The 19,835-nt window shown below is 42.2% G+C and overlaps 1 protein-coding gene across 3 annotated transcripts in view; it reads left to right on the top strand.

Annotated features, from left to right (window-relative positions):
* LOC125457545 (diacylglycerol kinase delta-like) overlaps positions 1-19,835 on the top strand; it is a 146,194-nt gene that overhangs the window by 23,240 nt on the left and 103,119 nt on the right. For all 3 annotated transcript variants that reach the window (XM_048541892.2, XM_048541891.2, XM_048541890.2), the window contains exons 2-3: positions 15,064-15,174; positions 18,715-18,795. In XM_048541892.2, the coding sequence (XP_048397849.1) occupies positions 15,064-15,174; positions 18,715-18,795 (192 nt within the window). The remainder of the gene's footprint in view (positions 1-15,063; positions 15,175-18,714; positions 18,796-19,835) is intronic.

The raw sequence follows: 19,835 nt of genomic DNA, 5'->3' as shown, positions 1-19,835 counted from the left end.
CTGATTTGTGGATTTTGGGAAGGAGATAGAAGCAGGCTGTCTGGGGTTTGGAGACTGTAAGGTTGGAGGCAGCAGGGTGAAGATTTCTGGAGATAATGAGGTCAGTGACAGTCCAGGAATAGGGTTGCCCATAGTACTCCTTTGTCTTGGCATCCAACTTATTACTGTGCTTTTGTCCTTGCCCCTTCCCATCACTGACAATAGCATGATCATGCTCCCCTCGTCCTCACTTTTCATCCCTTCAACATTTGTTGTTTTCAATGTCCACAGGAGATCTGCTGCATGAAATCACACTGTGCTTTCAGGTGCACTTAGTTTACAATTAGATGGAGGTTTTCTTCAATGTATGACTTAAGCAAAAGCCTTCCCTGTGACATGAGATGCTCCTGTAATTTTTGCAGACACATCTGTCACCTTAGTTTTGTACAGTCTGATAAATTTTGCACAACATAGGTTGTGGAATGGAGCCTGCTATCCTGCAGAGAAGAAGGCCTTCAGTATTTCAGGTCACTCAAGGATTCCATCCTTGCTGGCTGCCTTTTCATTTGCTAAGCATTCTACAGCCATCTGCAGTGATGAAGGGTCTAGGCCTGAAATGTCAGCTTTTATGCTCCTGAGAGGCTGCTTGGCCTGCTGTGTTCATCCAGCTTCACACTTTGTTATCTTAGCAGTGCTGAGTGTTCTTCATTTAACTTATCCATGACAAAAGTTATTGGAGAGTGTTGAGACAGACTTGGAAGATGTCTGTCAAACAGGACTACAGCCACAGTAGAGTTCAAACCAGCAGGACATTTGTTTACTCCTTCCAGTGAGTGCCTCACCATCTGCTGAAATCTGGGTGTATGTTATATATATGTAAATAAAATATATATGTGGCTAATGTCATGTGTGTCATGTTGGTATGGCCTGTTTGGATTTCATGAAGTAAATTGATCCAGTGTCTATTTGCGCGATATCTCCTAATCTTTGCAGTGCTTTAGCTCTTTGGTTTAGATAAATCTGATCAACTTGTTCAGGAATGTTATGATGTACCAAGTTTTGAGAAGATTTGTAGCTCGGGTTGAGGTTCTGGATGTCAGTTTGCTCGCTGAGCTGGAAGGTTAGTTTTCAGATGTTTCGTCACCATTCTAGGTAACATCATCAGTGAGCCTCCGATGAAGCGCTGGTGTTATGTCTAAACAGATAAATAGAAAGTGAGACATAACAGCAGCACTTCATTGGAGGCTCACTGATGATGTTACCTAGAATGGTGACAAAGCATCTGAAAACTAATCTTCCAGCTCAGCAAGCAAACTCACATCCAGTTATGATGTAACTCTGGAGCAAGTGGGACTTGAACCTAGGCCTTCTGGCCCAGAGGTGGGAAAATTACCACTGTGCTACAAGACTTGTAATTCCTGTTATGCATTTTGTGCTTTTGTTTTTTGCATCAATGACAAATGTCACCTAGCTAAGAGGGGCTCAGACTTTTTCTTGTTACAAGTTCTGCTTTTGCCAGTTGATACTTCTATTGCTTCACACGTGATTGAGCTCAGTGAATTCCATGCTTCATCAATATGGACATCAGTGCTTCCAGGTAAACCTTTCATGGGTAGAAATTGTTCTAGCAATTGTGTTATGTGCTGCTATTTGGCATCATTACTTGTGCAGATTTTGTTGATGCATGGCAGGCTGCTTTTGAAATTGAAACTTTTGGTAGGGGTGCACTTTTACCCTGTTGTTGAAAATAGTGTTATAGTCTGTGCTGTGGTAGGTGCAGGTGTGATGAACACTGGGAAGATTGTCGAATTGGGATGACCAGATCTAATTGTTGCCAACCTCCAGATCTTGTCTGATGCCTTGATCCTTGTGGCAATGTGTGACACGCAGTTCATTCAGGACACAAAGCTCAGAGTCTTGTCCATTATTGTTGATTGTGTCCCATCTCACGAAAGATGTTGACTAAGAATCACTGTCTGTCCCTAGTCATGCTATGAAGTTACCCAAGAAGAGAGCTTCTCACCAAATGGAAAATTCTTCACAACATCACCTAGGACGTTATAAAAATGCTCTTTGTCTGAAGCTCTTGCATTTGGAATCGGTGCACAAGCGTACATGAAGTTGCCTGCACCCCCATTAGATGATAGCAGCAGAAAGATGAGGCATTCTGAGATTGCTACTTGTGACTCAGTTCACTGTCAGCTAGCTGCTCACTGTAGCACTCTGTGCATGAAAGTGGAAAGTGTAATTATTCTCACAAATGGAGCTTTTTGTCACTAACCTGTTTGCTTGTAGAGCTGCAATGTCAGCATTAAGCTAATGTAGCTCAGGGTCAGCCAGGGTTGTCTTGTATAAATTTGCTGAGGAATGTAAGTCATTGTTCAGTGCTCATAGTACTTCAAATACAAAATGTTAGCATTTTGGTTTAGATCTTGAGGCTAAGGCATGATTTTAGGAGGTACACATCACCACTGCCCCCAACCTCATAGGCTAAGATCCAGTGGAAAGATACAAAGTGCTTATTTGGGGTGCAAGAGTTGCCAGAAGATGCTAACTTAATGGCACTGTACTCCAGATTTTGTATTGAGTGTACCCCATTAGCCATTCACTCTTGGTAATGTTGAAAGGCTCCGACCAGGGACCAGATTACAAACATAGATGTGATTTTGCCCCATCAACTATACCATTCCCTTGCCCCTCTCATGGTGGCCTACTTCTGACATCTGCTGGTGAAAACAAACCTACCCACTAAACCTCATTCAGCAGACCCTCCATCTGGGCAAATTAAGTTAAATGAACATCCTCTTGAGGCCACCATCTCAGCATTTTGGCCCTGTTGGTAAAACCCACACCTTAGTACTAAACCACTGCAGGAAGATCACATCATAACACTAAAACCCTCTTCAGGACCCCTGCCATATCAGCAGTTTCTCCCCAACAATGTCTTAACACAAAAACCAAGAAGAACTGTGGGTGTTGTAAATCAGGAACAAAAGTAGAAGTTGCTGGAAAAACTCAGCAGGTCTGGCAGCTTCTGAGGAGAGAAGATCAGAGTTAACATTTCACGTTCTGAGGAAGGGTCAGTGAACCCAAAACATTAATTCTGATTTTCTCTCCACAGATGCTGCCAGACCTGCTGAGCTTTTCCAACAATTTCTGTTTTTCTAACTTCTTAAGTCAGCTGTAAACCCCCCCAAAAAGACCCCTACTCACCTCAAGACTAATCCCCCACCCAAATAAAGCCAACCACAGCACCAGAACCCACTAAATAAACCCCTCACCTCATGATTGACCACTTCTCCCATCCCCCCAAAAAAAACTCACCATGGAAGTAAATCATAAAAATAACTCCTCTCAACAACGACATGCTGTCAAAGTAATAACCATTCACTATGACATTAGACAGAATCTTATTCATTGCTAAAGCCAGGCCAGAAGACAGATGGCTTCCGGTTAATCAGTGACGGCTCTCCCAGCTAAAGTCTGGAGGCAGCCCCAACTGGACCCGTCATGGCAGATATGGTGGACCAAAGAGCTTGTTCCTATGCCATACTTTTCTATGTTTCCAGGTGACTGAGGAGAAATTCCCCCACCCACCAACTCCAGAATGTGACCGTCAGGGCCAATCCAAACCTCTACTCTTTGTGGCTTCAAGATAGACTCACACTTGGGCCGTGCACTCTGCCAGGCCATTGCTCTGCTGCAGAAAGGCCTCACATCAAAGCAGTCCAGACTTCTGTTGGAGACCCTACCTCTGGTTAACTTCGCGACTCACTGACTCTCTCCTGTTTGCTGCATTCTTCCGCAGCCTTGCTGCTGTCAAACTCTCCACTCCCTGCCTCTCTGCTCACTGCCACTCCCACTCGTTATCTCCTCAGTGGCATAGGATACTGAAAGAGCTCAAAGAGATGACACCAGCTATAATTTTCATAAAATCTTTGGGACCAGACAATGTGCCAAAGAATTGGAGGGTAGGGTGTGTCAAAGAACTGCGAACAGGATGAACAAGGAAATTATAGACTGGTAGGTCTTATCTCAATTGCATGTAAACATTGAGAGTTCCAAATACAGGACAGAATTAATGAACATTTCAAAAGCTTAGCACAAACAGAGACACTCAGCATAGATTTGGAAACAGCAGGTCATGCTTCTTTAGTGGATCCAACTGCTCAAGAAAATCAGTGTAGATATTTCAAATTTTATTTACCACCATGTTTTTGGATTTTCACAAAACATTGCATGAGGTTCACGTGCTCGGGTGACAGAAATTTTAGGCACTAAGCACTGATTGGGATGGAGCAGATTCAAAGAAGCACTGGGCTTCGTAAAGAGAAAATGTAAAGGTGTATAGGTATCCGATCGTGGAATTTCAGTAGTGGTGTAGATTGTTCACTGGTATCTCAATAGGGAGGGGAAGGCATACAATTTAATGTGATCCAAAATATTGGTTCAAATGCAGTAGAACAGATTTTAAAGTGAGCACAGATCATAATCCAGCTGGTTGATGATTTTGTGGTACAACCTTCTTCCCTGACCCGTGCAAACCATTGTCTGAAGTAAAATAAATTCAGTTCTCTTGGGGTACTAGGTGGTATGGTGGTTTAGAGACTAGCTTTTCATTTCTGGAGCCTGGATTAAATCCAGTCATAAAGTTGGGAATGAAACATCTTTGTCAGCTGGCTTTGAGTCTGCTTTAAATAAATTTGAGAGCCTTGTTTTGCACAAAGCATCAGAAAGTATTCCTGAGATGACAAATGAAATTCTGGTGCAAGTAAATGGTGATTTTCTGAAGCATGGCATTGCGAGATATTATGGTGGGGAAGAAGGAACTTTGTTCTGGCTCCACCAATTGCTGGTATACCTTCTGCAGAGCCAGGGAAGAAAGCTGATACCCCAGCACTAATGTTGTGCTGACAATATTTTCTTCTTCAAACAGTAAAAGCTAACGGTCAAGCTGGAAATATTCATCAGGTCAGGCAACATTTGCAGGGACAAAGAGTTACTGTTTCACCTTGTCAACCTTTCATCAGAATGGAGAAAAGTTAGAAATGTCGTAGGTTTTGACCAAGGAATGGATAGAACAAGGACATAAGAAAAGTTTGTGATAGAATAGAAGATAGTATTTCCAGCATCTTGTATTTTTATTTCAGATTTTCAGCATCTGTAATATTCAGTTGTTCAACTGAAATCTCATGCTTATTTAGTCAGATCAATATGTCAGCATCATTTTCAAACATTAATAATGTGTGAAGTTTACAGCCACTGACTCTTGTTGTTGTTGTCTATGCAAGAAACAGTGAGTTGTCACCATTGCTTTGGGCTCATGATGTGCACATGCAAGGAGTTCTTACATCATGTTTCCTGTGTTACTGAGACCAATGTAGACAAAAACAACATGCCAAGAAGTCCAATTTTGATTAGTTGCTTTAAGCCATTCAGATTACTGCTAATGGATTAGTTTAATTTTGACTTAGCTTTGAAATGAAAATTGTGCATAGAATATACTGAGAAAGTGGACCGAGCTGATCTGTTGTGAAGAGACAGGGGCTTAACAATCTTCCTGTTATTAAAATTCCCTCTGTTTCTCTCTGTTAAATAGCATGTACAGTTTGAACCTGTCAGAAAATAAAAGGATGACAGATCATTAGATTAGATTAGATTCCCTACAGTGTGAAAACAGGCCCTTCGGCCCAACAAGTCCACGCCGCCCCTTGGAGCATCCCAACCAGACCCATCCCCCAATAACCCCCACACCCCTGAACACTGGGGCAATTTAGCATGGCCAATCCACCTAGCCTGTGCATCTTTGGACTGTGGGAGGAAACCGGAGCATCCGGAAGAAACCCACGCAGACATGGGGAGAATGTGCAAACTCCACACAGAGAGTCACCCAAGGCTGGAATCGAACTTAGGTCCCTGGTGCTGTGAGGCTGCAGTGCTAACCACTGAGCCACCGTGCTGCCATGATTACCATTCTGGCAGGTCTTCACAAATGGCACCCAGCTGAGCATAGACAAGGCAGAATCCTTCTCCATTTTATATCTGCAGCAATTCAGTATGACTAAAAGAACACAGTGGGCAATTAAAACAAAAAATACCCGATGTCACTGTTGTACCAGACCAAGAAGATTGCATTCTGGATCTGGCTGTGATCAAAATTCATATCTACATACCCTACTGACTGCAGCCACTTCTGCCAAGTCACCATGGGTTAAATAGTAAAGCAGAAATGAAAAATATTAAATCTCTTCCTCATTCGTCTTCCGGATTCATCTTCAAACTGACCCTGAGTATGCATTGGGTGGAGTCACCTTATGCTACTTTTTTGACAGTTCCATTTAAGCACATCTGGCCACACAGATGTTGACACATTATAGTTGCATGCATATTTCAATGTCCTTCAAACCAGATACCATCTTAGCCAAGCTAAAACTACATACCAAAAATCCCCTCCTACCATCTAAAAGGCTATATTCCCATCAGCACTCTATATATAGATTAAAACATCGACCCGCAGCGTTAAGTATTTTACTTAATTTAGAAAACATGGACTGCATCAGTATCTCAGCTGCAATAATGTTCTGAATGAAAAGGCGAATTTCCTAGGAGGATGGATAAACCATTTCATTGCCCATGCAAAACTCCAGTAAGGACCATTTTCTAATAGATTGTGGACAGCAAGAATGATGACAGCAATGGATCTTATGAGGTAGCAAGGCAAGCTGCTAGTTAATAATGCTAGGTGTCGAAAGTACTTTCTCTGAATCTCTGGGAGGCCAATCCACAAACATCATCTGCAATTAAAAGTGGGATATCTGAAGGAAACTAGTGTTCAAAGCTAAACTAACACATAAACCTGTTAATTAGCAGGGTCATACTGACAATGAATTCATCCCCAACAGCCTGCCTAAGGAAATGCTGTCAGAAATCTCTGGTGCAGCGGTAGTGTCCCTACCTCTGAGCCAGGATGACCGGGCTCAAGTCCTACTTGCTGCAGAAGTATGTTGTAACATATCTGAACTAGTTGATTTGAAAATATTAAAGAAATGCTCCTGTTAGCTCTCCTTTGAAACTTCTGCATACCGTTAAGATATTTGGTGTTTTTCTTTCTTGTTAAGCTCTTTATATAGTCATCTCTGAATGATCTCATTTATAGTATGGAACTTGGAATCAGGGAGTGAATTACAGGCAAGAGTAAGACTATTTGCCAGAATTGATGAAACATTTAGTCACTAATGTAACTGCAGTCATCTTGTGCTTTGTACCTAAAGTAAACTTAGTCCAGCATGCCAGTATTCAGCTCCCTGATTTCTATCATATATAAAAACCATAATTAGTTATTTTTTTTTACAATATCATGTGGACTCCTTCCCCAGAATGTAGAAGGGGATCATAGTAAATCTTTAAAACTGTTGCAAGTAATTTATTATCATTATTGGCATCTTTGGCAATCACTAACTAACAAGTATCATTGTCCACCTATGAAATTTTCTCTCACTGGACATGGGTTTTGTGGGTCCTTGCCAGCAAATCCTGATAATTTCATTAAGATATAAAGTAATGCAATCCCTACATAGCCAAATTATTGAATGCCCCAACATCAATCCAGTTCTCTCTCATTGTCAAGCTTATTAACTCTTTTTCACTCACTCACCAGAGACGTAGGTATCACTGAGTGGCTAGCATTTACTGCTTATCCCTAGTTAGACTTGAGAAGATGGTGTTGAGCTGCCTCCTTTGAAGTGTTGCAGTCCATCTGCTGTAGATAGACCCACAATGTCATTAGGGAGGGGATTCTAGGATTTTGACCCACCAACAATGAAGAAATTTCTAAGTCATGATGGTGAGTGGCTTGAAGGAAAATTTGTGTATGGTGCTGTCCCCGTGTACCTGCTGCCCTTGCCATTCAAGATGGAAATGGCTGAGGGTTTGGAAGGTGCTGTCTAAGAATCTTTGTTGGAATTTCTGCATTATATCTTGTGGATAGTACACATTGCTGCTACTGAGTGTCACTTTATGGATCTGGTGCCAGTCAAGAGGGCCGTTTTGTCCTTGGTGGTGTCACGCTTCTTGAGTCTTGTTGGAGCTGCGCTTATCCAGGCAAGTAGGTAGTATTCCATCACATATCTGACTTGTGCCTTGTAGATGGTGGATAGGCTTTTGGGAGGCAGAAGGTTAGTTACGTAAGTAGTATTCTTGGCCACAGTATTTATATGGCATAACCAGTTAAGTTTTAGATTTGAAGTTGATTTATTGTTGTCACATGTACCTAAGTGCAGTTAAAATTTTTGTTTTGCATGCAACCCAGGCAGATCTTAACATATAAGGACATGCAGATCATCTGGTGTTTTGATAGAGGCCTACAGGATTACGGCTGCACAAGAGGTGCACAAAAGCAAGATCAGCATTAGATTTGAAATAAGGGGTCCATTCAGCAGCCTTCTAATAGCAGGCAAGAAGCTGTTCTTGAACCTGTTGGTGCATGTGTTGAAGCTTCTATATCTGTTTCTGGTCATTTGTAACCCCATGATGTTGATAGTGGGGGATTCATTGATGCCAACACCTTTGAATGTCTAGGGGTAGAGGTTAGATCCTCTCTTACTTGAGGTGGTCTTTGCCTGGCGTTTGTGTGGTCTGACTGTTACTTGTCAATTTTCAGCCCAGGCCTGGCTATTTTTTAGGTCTAGTTGCATTTGCACATGGACTGCTTCAGTATCTGAGGAGTTGCAAACAGTGCTAAACATTGTGCAATCAATGGCAAACATTCACTTCAGACCTTATGATGGAGGGAAGGCCATTCATAAAATAGCTGCAGATGATTGGGCATAGGATACTGCCCTAAGTAGCTTCTGCAATAATGTCATGGAGCTGAGATGACTCCAGTTCACAGGGCTCCTTGATGCCACAGTCGGACGAATGCGGCCTTAATGTCAAGAATGGTACTCTCACCTTACCTCTGGAATCCAACTGTTTTGTCTATGTTTCAACCGAGGCTGTAATGTGAACCTGACTAGCCTTGGCAGAACCCTAACTGAGTTTTGGTGTTGAGCAGATTGTTACTAAACATGTAATTGCTTGATGATACTGTTGATGACACCTTCCAACACTTTGCTGATGATCAAAATTCGACAAGTGGGGTGGTAATTGGCCAGGTTGGATTTGGCCTTCATTTTGTATACATGTCATACCTAGGCAATTTTCCATGCTGCAGGTAGGTGCCAGTTGTAACTTTATTGGAACACCTTGACTGGGGAAGTGGCAGGCTCTGGAGCACGTCTTCAGTATTATTTGCTGAATGGACTCTTATTTCAAATCTAATGTTGATCTTGCTTTTGTGCACCTCTTGTGCAGCCGTAACTCTGTAGGCCTCCATCAAAACACCAGATGATCTGCATGCCCTTATATGTTAAGATCTGCCTGGGTTGCATGCAAAACAAAAGTTTTAACTACACTTAGGTACATGTGACAACAATTAATGTTGTCAGGGCCAGTAGCCTTTCCAGTATCCAGTGCCTCTAATTGTTTTGTGATATCATGTGAACTAAATCGAATTGGCTGAAGATTGGCATCTGTAATGATGGGGGTCACTGGAGGACACTGAGTTGGATCATCACTTGGCACTTCTGGCTGAATATTGTTGTGATTGCCTCATCTTTTGCATTGATGTGTTAGGCTCTTCCATTATTGAAGATGGAGATATTTGTTCCATCTTCTCCTTCCATTTAGTGCCATGTATTTCAGATGTCATTTCTCCAGGTTCCAGATGTTCTGCAGAGCTTTAGCGGATGATCAGGAGAACTACTTATTGAGATTCTGCCCCATACAATAGCAAATGTAGAGAGCAGTGCAGGAAAATATTTTTTGGCATTTGTGGGTTTGTTTTTGGAACTATCTCCACTGTAAATGGCAACTGTAAGTAATGCAAATGAAATGTTGAGATATACAGTGCATGAAACAAAGCATAAATCAGAGGGTGTGATGCTGAGTTTAAACAGGGTGGTGGGTAATTTGCATATGGAGTATTATGCACTTCTGGTCACCATATCACCAGAGATGGTAAGCTGTTTAAAAAAAAACTTGCCTTATGCTAACTAGAATAAAGAGTTGAAGAGGAGATTTAATTGACTTCTTTGAGACTATGGAAGCTTTTTTTTATATGAAGTGCATTGGAAAATAATGTTTCCTCTGATATTGTAGTCAATGATAAAGGTCATCAATTTAAAACTGTCAGAAAGGGCAGAGGAAAAGGTTGAAGAGAATTTTTTTCACTTTTCCTAATGAAACCAAAGTGGCTGAACCAGTGGCTGGTACAACTTTTACCTAACTTTTATCTATCAATAAATAGCATTTGAAGCTTGGGAAGGCACAGGGCTACTAGAGGAGAGATCTTGTAATTGGATTTACTTCGTAATCTCCCTAGCAAAGTAGTAGAGCAAAAGTGATAAATCATAAAGTTCTATTGTCCTATATAGTTTACTTCTAGGAGGCTTGATAGACTGAAAATAATCACAGCTAGTGGTGCTTTGAGAATGGAGCGGAATGGTGTAACCTGTACAGAGGTGAAGAAAATTAAAATGTATCATCAGATCTAGAGGGTTATCTGACTTTGTGGAGGAGAGGTTGGATTGAATGCATGAAAGTTGACCATATGTTGCACGTAACCTCTTCCTAAGATTAACACTAAGAAGTGTAAAATAACCTAACACAGAAAAATCTTTGATAAAGTTATCCAATTGATCCCAATATGCTGTTACTTTCCCATTGCCCTGCAAATGTTTTGCACCCTCATTATTTATCTAATTACAGTGTGAGTGTTAAATAATTGAAGGATAAAGCTGCAGTCTTGCTACAGGCATTTCTACATTAGTAGGAAGGGAAAACCTTTGAGAAGCTGGAGCTGCATGGATAAGATTGTATGCAGGAGTGAATAGTATTGTGATAAAATATCATAAGATATAGGAACATATAATGATTCAAAAAGAACTGCTCCAGACTTTGAAAGAAGACAGTTAACAGATGTTCAGGATATTAGTGACTCAATGCTGAGAAGTTAACATTTTTCTGGAACATATCTGTAAGAGTTTGTGGTTTTCTTTCCCTCTTGAGTGCACTGACTTTAACTGGCTTCCTGCTTCCTGGCTACTATGCACCCTCCAATATCTCATTCAAGTGACTTCCACGAGGTTGACCGTGCAGGGGGCACGACAACTGCATCTGTTTCTGTTCAATCCATGATCCACATTTATACTTTCTAAAAGTATAGGGAGGAGCGTAAATCCTGGCTGATTCCACCCCCGTCCCAAAACTCCAATTCCAAGGATATTGGGGCCAACTGATCTGTCATTATCAGTCAACATTATTTATATACCCATCATGTTATAACCGTTGAGGGGTGATAATATGTTGAGAAATCAATTAGCTTTTAAGTAATAAGCTTTTCCTGCATTACATACGCTAGGGGGTCTCTTGTACTGCGTAATTTTCACAGCATTATCATAACTTAAGGCATAGAAAGAGGCATTGTATGCAATCCATTGCACTTGTTTATGCAAACTACTGAACTGCATCCACCTACTATAATCCTATTTCCCTATACCTGTTGTATACTTCCTTTACAAATGCTTAACTCAAATCAAATTAAATGGCACATTCATTACTCAAGTTCATTTAAGAGAGAGAAATAAAAGAGCAGCAAAATTAATGTTAAACTTTTAAAAGCCCTTGGTTAATTCATATGGGTGGACTGCGCAGAGCTCTAGCGTGGATGCACTGAAGAGAGTACGCCGTGAGTTCACAAGACTTATACTGGAATTGAAGAGAAATACCTGTCAAAAAAGGCTGAACAATCTAGGCTAATAAAATGTGAGGCTGGATGAACACAGCAGGCCCAGCAGCATCTCAGGAGCACAAAAGCTGACGTTTCGGGCCTAGACCTTTCATCAGAGAGGAGGATGGGGTGAGGGTTCTGGAATACATAGGGAGAGAGATGGAGAGAAAAGAAGATAGGTGGAGAGGAGAGTACAGGTGGGGAGGTAGGGAGGGGATAGGTCAGTCCAGGGAAGACGGACAGGTCAAGGAGGTGGGATGAGGTTAGTAGGTAGGAGATGGAGGTGCGGCTTGGGGTGGGAGGAAGGGATGGGTGAGAGGAAGAACAGGTTAGGGAGGCAGAGACAGGTTGAACTGGTTTTGGGATGCAGTGGGTGGAAGGGAAGAGCTGGGCTGGTTGTGTGGTGCAGTGGGGGGAGGAGACGAACTGGGCTGGTTTTGGGCTGCAGTGGGGGGAAGGGGAGATTTTGAAGCTGGTGAAGTCCACATTGATACCATTGGGCTGCAGGGTTCCCAAGCGGAATATGAGTTGCTGTTCCTGCAACCTTCGGGTGGCATCATTGTGGCACTGCAGGAGTCCCATGATGGACATGTCATCTAGAGAATGGGAGGGGGAGTGGAAATGGTTTGCGACTGGGAGGTGCAGTTGTTTGTTGCGAACCGAGCGGAAGTGTTCTGCAAAGCGGTCCCCAAGCCTCCACTTGGTTTCCCCAATGTAGAGAAAGCCACACCAGGTACAGTGGATGCAGTATACCACATTGGCAGATGTGCAGGTGAACCTCTGCTTAATGTGGAAAGTCATCTTGGGGCCTGGGATAGGGGTGAGGGAGGAGGTGTGGGGGCAAGTGTAGCATTTCCTGCAGTTGCAGGGGAAGGTGCTGGGTGTGGTGGGGTCGGTGGGCAGTGTGGAGCGAACAAGGGAGTCACGGAGAGAGTGGTCTCTCCGGAAAGCAGACATGGGTGGGGATGGTAAAATAGCTTGGGATGTGGGGTCGAATTGTAGATGGCGGAAGTGTCGGAGGATGATACGTTGTATCCGGAGGTTGGTGAGGTGGTGTGTGAGAATGAGGGGGATCCTCTTAGGGCGGTTGTTGTGGGGGTGGGGTGTGAGGGATGTGTTGCGGGAAATACGGGAGACGCGGTCAAGGGCGTTCTCGACCACTGTGGGGGGAAAGTTGCGGTCCTTGAAGAAATTGGACATCTGGGATGTGCAAATTCCATCCCCTATTCCCAATTCCTCCGCCTCCGCCGCATCTGCTCCCACGATGAGGCATTCCACTCCCGCACATCCCAGATGTCCAATTTCTTCAAGGACCACAACTTTCCCCCCACAGTGGTCGAGAACGCCCTTGACCGCGTCTTCCGCATTTCCCGCAACACATCCCTCACACCCCACCCCCGCAACAACCGCCCCAAGAGGATCCCCCTCGTTCTCACACACCACCTCACCAACCTCCGGATACAACGCATCATCCTCCGACACTTCCGCCATCTACAATTCGACCCCACATCCCAAGCTATTTTTCCATCCCCACCCATGTCTGCTTTCCGGAGAGACCACTCTCTCCGTGACTCCCTTGTTCGCTCCACACTGCCCACCGACCCCACCACACCCAGCACCTTCCCCTGCAACCGCAGGAAATGCTACACTTGCCCCCACACCTCCTCCCTCACCCCTATCCTAGGCCCCAAGAATACTTTCCACGTTAAGCAGAAGTTCACCTGACATCTGCCAATGTGGTATACTGCATCCACTGTACCCGGTGTGGCTTCCTCTACATTGGGGAAACCAAGCGGAGGCTTGGGGACCGCTTTGCAGAACACCTCTGCTCGGTTCGCAATAAACAACTGCACCTCCCAGTCGTAAACCATTTCCACTCCCCCTCCCATTCTTTAGATGACATGTCCATCATGGGCCTCCTGCAGTGCCGCAATGATGCCACCCGAAGGTTGCAGGAACAGCAACTCATATTCCACTTGGGAACCCTGCAGCCCAATGGTATCAATGTGGACTTCACCAGCTTCAAAATCTCCCCTTCCCCCACCGCATCCCAAAACCAGCCCAGTTCGTCCCCTCCCCCCACTGCACCACACAACCAGCCCAGCTCTTCCCCTCCACCCACTGCATCCCAAAACCAGTTCAACCTGTCTCTGCCTCCCTAACCTGTTCTTCCTCTCACCCATCCCTTCCTCCCACCCCAAGCCGCACCTCCATCTCCTACCTACTAACCTCATCCCACCTCCTTGACCTGTCCGTCTTCCCTGGACTGACCTATCCCCTCCCTACCTCTCCACCTATACTCTCCTCTCCACCTATCTTCTTTTCTCTCCAACTTCGGTCCGCCTCCCCCTCTCTCCCTATTTATTCCAGAACCCTCACCCCATCCCCCTCTCTGATGAAAGGTCTAGGCCCGAAACGTCAGCTTTTGTGGTCCTGAGATGCTGCTGGGCCTGCTGTGTTCATCCAGCCTCACATTTTATTATCTTGGATTCTCCAGCATCTGCAGTCCCCATTATCACTGAACAATCTAGGCTTCTATGCTGCAAAAGTCATGCTGTGATTCAGTAGATGTTAGGTTTAGCATTGGATTTAATAGGGTACTTCTAAAGAAAATGTTTTCAATGGTGGGAAATCTAAAACTAAAGGACATTAATGTAAGATTGTCACTAATAAATTCAAAGGAAATTCTGGCCAAAGCTCTTCACCAAGCAGTGGTTAATTCAGTATGTGTAAAATGCTGTCACACTGGAGTAATTGATATGAACAGCATGAATGTATTTAATGGGAAAAACACAGAAGAAAGAGAAGAATGTGCTGATAGGGTTACATGAGAAAGGAAGAAAGGAACCGTGTGGAGCATGAATGCAGACTTTGACCCATTTGAGTCAATGGTTTGTTTCTGTGCTTAAGATACTGTATAAGTAGAAAGTAATCAGCTGAAAGTTCTTACTCTTGTAATGCAACAATATCCCAAAATACTTCACGTGAGTGTTAGATAAAATTTGTCACCTTATTGCATAAGGTGATAATAAGCTAAATGATAAAGTTTTGGTGAAATGCTGACTTTACCCTGCAGTCCACTTTGCAATTACATTCCAGCTCTCATATTTTTACTTTTTAAGAGGTGGTTGGAGGAGGTGGTGGGAAATTGGGCAAATATTCAATATTACAGTTCTATGTTGTGTGTTTGAATATCTAAAAGGTGTGGCTTTTCTTCTGTGCCTTCAATTCTAAACATTTAGTTTCATTCCTTACAGGCTATTATAAAAGAAGGTCTTCTAATGAAGCAGACAAGTTCATTTCAGCGCTGGAAGAAAAGATACTTTAAGCTCAGGGGACGGACACTATATTATGCAAAAAACGCAAAGGTGACTTTTTTTTAAAGTTTCAATGCAATATGTTAGCTACAGTTCTGTAACTGAACCTAATATTTCCCTGCTTGAACATTCAGTGGTGTGGTTTCAAGATGATCTTGTCTGATAACAAAGCTGCGATAAGTTTTTTTTTAAACTGTCATTAGTGCTATAATTCAGTTTTGTCAGCATGACCACATGATTCTGATGTTAGAATCCATCACAGACCAGTGAAATTTTGGGTTCTTTTTCTCTTTTCTAACCTTATTGATTCTCACTGTACTCCCACTCGTTGGGCCATTTTCATTCTACTATTCTTTCATGGCTCAAGACCTGGATATGCAGGATGGGAAAAGGCTGTTGCAATCCACTCAGCTAATGCCACTATTTAAGAAATATATCTGACAATAACCATCATTCCCATTTATCAGTTTTTTTTTCCAAGTAAATACCTGTTAATGTAAATGAAATACATTCTTAAAATGTTGAACATGCCATAAAATGATTAGGTTTCTAAGCCTAAATGTTCTGCAGCCCAGAATGTTGAAAATAGTTAATGAAGTAGTGATGGAGAGAGATGTAAATTCATTTTTCATGAGGGAGTAGAGTGTACCAAACATTTAGGAGGTAGCAAATTTTATAACAAATACGTTAAAAAATGCTGGATGTGGGAATAAGAAATTTGCCAGGCAGCTATCTGTTGGTTGATTTCATATTAGTAATAGGGAGTTGACAGCAGATAATAAGTGGAGACAATATAAACAAATACGTTGTCAAGCATAGGCTGACCCAAAATAATGGAATTAAAGTAATTAGTTAATCTTTGACTAACTTTCTTGAATATTTTGATAACGTAACAGACCGAGTTCAGCAGGCATAACAACCATCACTTGCACTTAAATATTCAATTTAATCAGAGAATGTACAGTACTTAGCACAGGTGAACTCAAAAACAAAAGCTGCTGCACAAATGAACCCCACCTTAGTAGTCATTAAAGAATGTCTAAATGGAAATGAAAGATCTGGGAAGGCAGAAGAGCATGTAGGAAGATATCAGTTGTGTGCTGCTTTGATAGTTGAAGTATGGTCATTGATGGTGAAGTGAAAGGAGTGGATGCACAGGAAATGAGTCAAAGAAATGGAAGTACATGGAGAGGCCTTGAAGGTATTTAAATGTAAGGGTTAAAATTCTAAATTTGAGGTGCTGAGGGGAGTTAGTCAGTATAAATCTTGCTGTCAGCCAAAAGCAAGAGATCAGTGCTTGATGGATGAAGATTAGATTAACATTTGGGAGTGACAAAGAGGTCAGAGCCTGTGAGGAGGAGAGGAGGGCAATTGTGAGGAAGCCAGAGGTCACATCTTGGTGGAGCCAAGGGGAATATCAGAACAATCAGAAGGAAGTAAGAGGTCACTGGGTGATGCTCCCAAGGTGTTGTCTAGACACTGGGAAACCCGACCAGCAACTATTACATTGAAATCTAACACAAACTTGCACTTGGGAACTTAATTGAAGTATGTTTGTGCAATGTGCAGCCCACAAAGGCATATATCGCTGACTTACACATGGTAGATTGAAGACATGCTGCACAGTCATGAGACGGTTAATATTGAAGCCTCTATCTCCCACTGTGTTGATGTGTTCAATTGCATGCTGGTGGTGGGCGTTGACTGGTAATTCAGTTGAGTCACTGTAAACAAACACAGTCTGGAACTGTGGTTGCTTGGTTTGGAGGTGTATGTTTGTTATATATACCTCTGTAAGTAAATATAAAACTATGTAAAAATTAACTCCATTTCTGTCATCTGCCAGCTGACTTTCTGGAGAAGAACGCTCTGTCTCCTTCGCCTTTCTGCAGCTCTCGTTGTGGCTTTACACCTTCTGTTTATCTCACGTTGACTGGGTTTTGAATACATTCTATATTTTTCCTGATGCACTCTTCCCTGAAGCTAAAAGCACTGACTCATTGTGGATGCTGCCCTCTGATTACTTAACCACCTGGCCATATTTTGCATGTGAGCCTAGGGTGTAAGCAGGCTGTTCACTCTTGGAAAGGATTTGAGCAATGAATCATAGCGAAGCTTAATTCTGTCCTCACCTGACATTAGCAGGTGGCATTTTCCAATAGAGGTCACTGGTAATGATTAAAAGGATAGAGAGCTGAACGGTGTGAAGGTCAATAGTAATGCCCCAAGTCTGGACCCAGGGGACATCAGGTAATTCAGCAGAAGCTGGGGATCAAACCTGGGATCATGCTGGATTGTATGACTTAGTTAAATGGCTAAGTGCCCAGAATTAAAGAGTTCTCATTTCTGTGAACCTTATTTTAACACGGAGGATTTGCTGGAATTGGATTTGTTGAGAAGATAAAATTTTATTCCATTTTGTTTGTCATGGCCACATTTCTTACAGTTATTCTTGAATCCTGTTTGTTGTCTTCTGTCTTGATTTAGTTGTCCTTTGCTTGGCCCATTTGGTTGACATTTAGCTGTGCCATTTTCAAGTTCACCATCAGGCGTGCATCGTAATCTGATTTTGTGCAAATGTGTTGTATTAGTTGTTTTGGCTGAAGGGATGAAGCAGTTGACAATATTACTGGGTTTACAGCTCCAAAATAAATGAGCTCATTCTGTTGGCATTGCATATTTGTCACTCCCCAACCAAATATGGCATAATGTGCAGTATTTTTAAAAACTCTAACATAAAACTATTTATAGTACTCACCCACACATTCTTATTGGAATCTTGAGTGGATTCAAATAATCCAACATTTCAAAATCTCTTTTGACACATCCGTTCTGAGCTACTGTTAATGAATCTTTTGTTCACACGGCTAGATTCAGTAGTCCTGAGAAATGTTTAAGGCTGACATTTACTGGAAAATTCCCTTCAGACTGTTTAGTGCCATCCACAGATTCACACGGTGTAAATTTAGCTATCCAGTTCCGAGGCCCAGAGGCCCCAGTCACTTGGCAGCTATCTAAAAACAAACAAGAATGTATGTACTCGATCAGGAAGTGCTTGAGAGGAAGAGTGTTACAGCTCAAACCCTCTTATTCTCATACCCTGCCCAGGAGAATGTAGGAGATAGCCTTATTATAGTAGACAATCCTCATTTATCATGTCAACCCTTTAATATACCCAGTGGAGCAGGATTCTCCTTCCTCACATTCAGATAGTCTGTAGGGCTGAAGAGCATTTTATCCCCTTCTGTTTGAAGCTCTCCAGTATAAGACTACAGTCTCTATATTATGTGAATAAGTTTCACTGAGATCTCTAGAATCTATTCAACAGTGGCCACTCTGCTCTCTGCAGCAGGATTAGGGTCTTACCCTTTTCTCCCTCCACTATTTATCTCTGCTTAAGATAAATAAGGGAGGGTACTATGGGATAGCAACCCTATTTATCCCCTTAGAAGTGTGGGATTGTCCTAACTCATTGGAATGGGGTGTCGAGCCACTTTTGTAGCTCAACTGAGTTTGATCTCCCCCTGCTGGCTCAGTTGTCATACACAATAATATGCTTTAAGTGACTGTCTTTTATTGTTTTTCTTGTAGTCCATCATATTTGATGAAGTGGATTTAACAGATGCCAGTGTTGCAGAATCCAGCACGAAAAATGTTAACAACAGTTTTACAGTGAGTACCTCTAACATGAATCATATTAAGTAAGAATTTTGCTCCACCTATTAATGCCACCGAGACTGGATTGTATGTTGATCATGAACACTGGTAGCACAGCCAACAGATTATTTATTGATTAGTCAGTCAGGTAGTTATACAAATAACACTATTTGTGTTTTGTTTAAAATATATAAATTGCATCACCTTATTGAGTTCTACAGTAAACAGGAAATTGCTTTGTATAGTGCCTGTCGAAACCCAGGATATCCCAAAGCACTTCACAGCCAAGTAAAAGCTTTTGAAGTGCATCCACAGTTGTAATACAGGCCAAGGTGGGTTCTGTTTATGCAGTCTGAAACAATGAATGATTGTGTAATTTATGTAATTCATGTAATGTTAACTGAGGCATAAACTTTGGCAAGAACTGCTGCCAATTGAGCCGAAGCTTTTTTTTCAGCTATGGTATCGTTTAAAATCCCAGATCCCTTTCCAGTTGCGGAGATCGGAAGTAGCGAGCTGGAATGTAAGGTTGGATGCATTACAGAACGGCATGTGTAGAAAACTAAGATGCAGGGTAGAGGGATTACAGAGTTTCAGTTATGAAGGTTTCTGGAGGAATGTGCAGATTTTGAATTGCACCTGTCACATACAACACCAGTAAATTTGAGAGAACTGGTTCTACAGCTAGCAAAAGTTTTCATAAGGTTTTTAGTGACACTTAGGCAAATAAATTCAGTTGCTCTTTGCTAGTTTCCACCTTACAATGTTGGTGATGAGTTGAACATTGGTTTAAAGTTCAGATTTGAGTAGGTTTGCAATGTAAATTTGCTTGCTGAGACAGGAAAAGATGAAAATGCAATTTCAGGCATAAGTGCAGGTATTTAGTGGAAAACATTATAATATAACATCAGTCTTCCTAGTATCAACATGAGAAGTATTTGACTAGATTTGAATACAAGAAATACTGAAGACCGCTTCTTTCTATTACCAAATGCCTCTCTGCAGATAGTCTGTGTCTTCGACTTCATTTTAGTATGACAGTAGAGCAATAACAG

Source organism: Stegostoma tigrinum, chromosome 14 (assembly GCF_030684315.1).
Source record: "Stegostoma tigrinum isolate sSteTig4 chromosome 14, sSteTig4.hap1, whole genome shotgun sequence".
NCBI lineage: Eukaryota > Metazoa > Chordata > Chondrichthyes > Orectolobiformes > Stegostomatidae > Stegostoma > Stegostoma tigrinum.
Note: the sequence above shows the minus strand (reverse complement) of the source record. Positions and strands in the feature narration are given on the sequence as shown.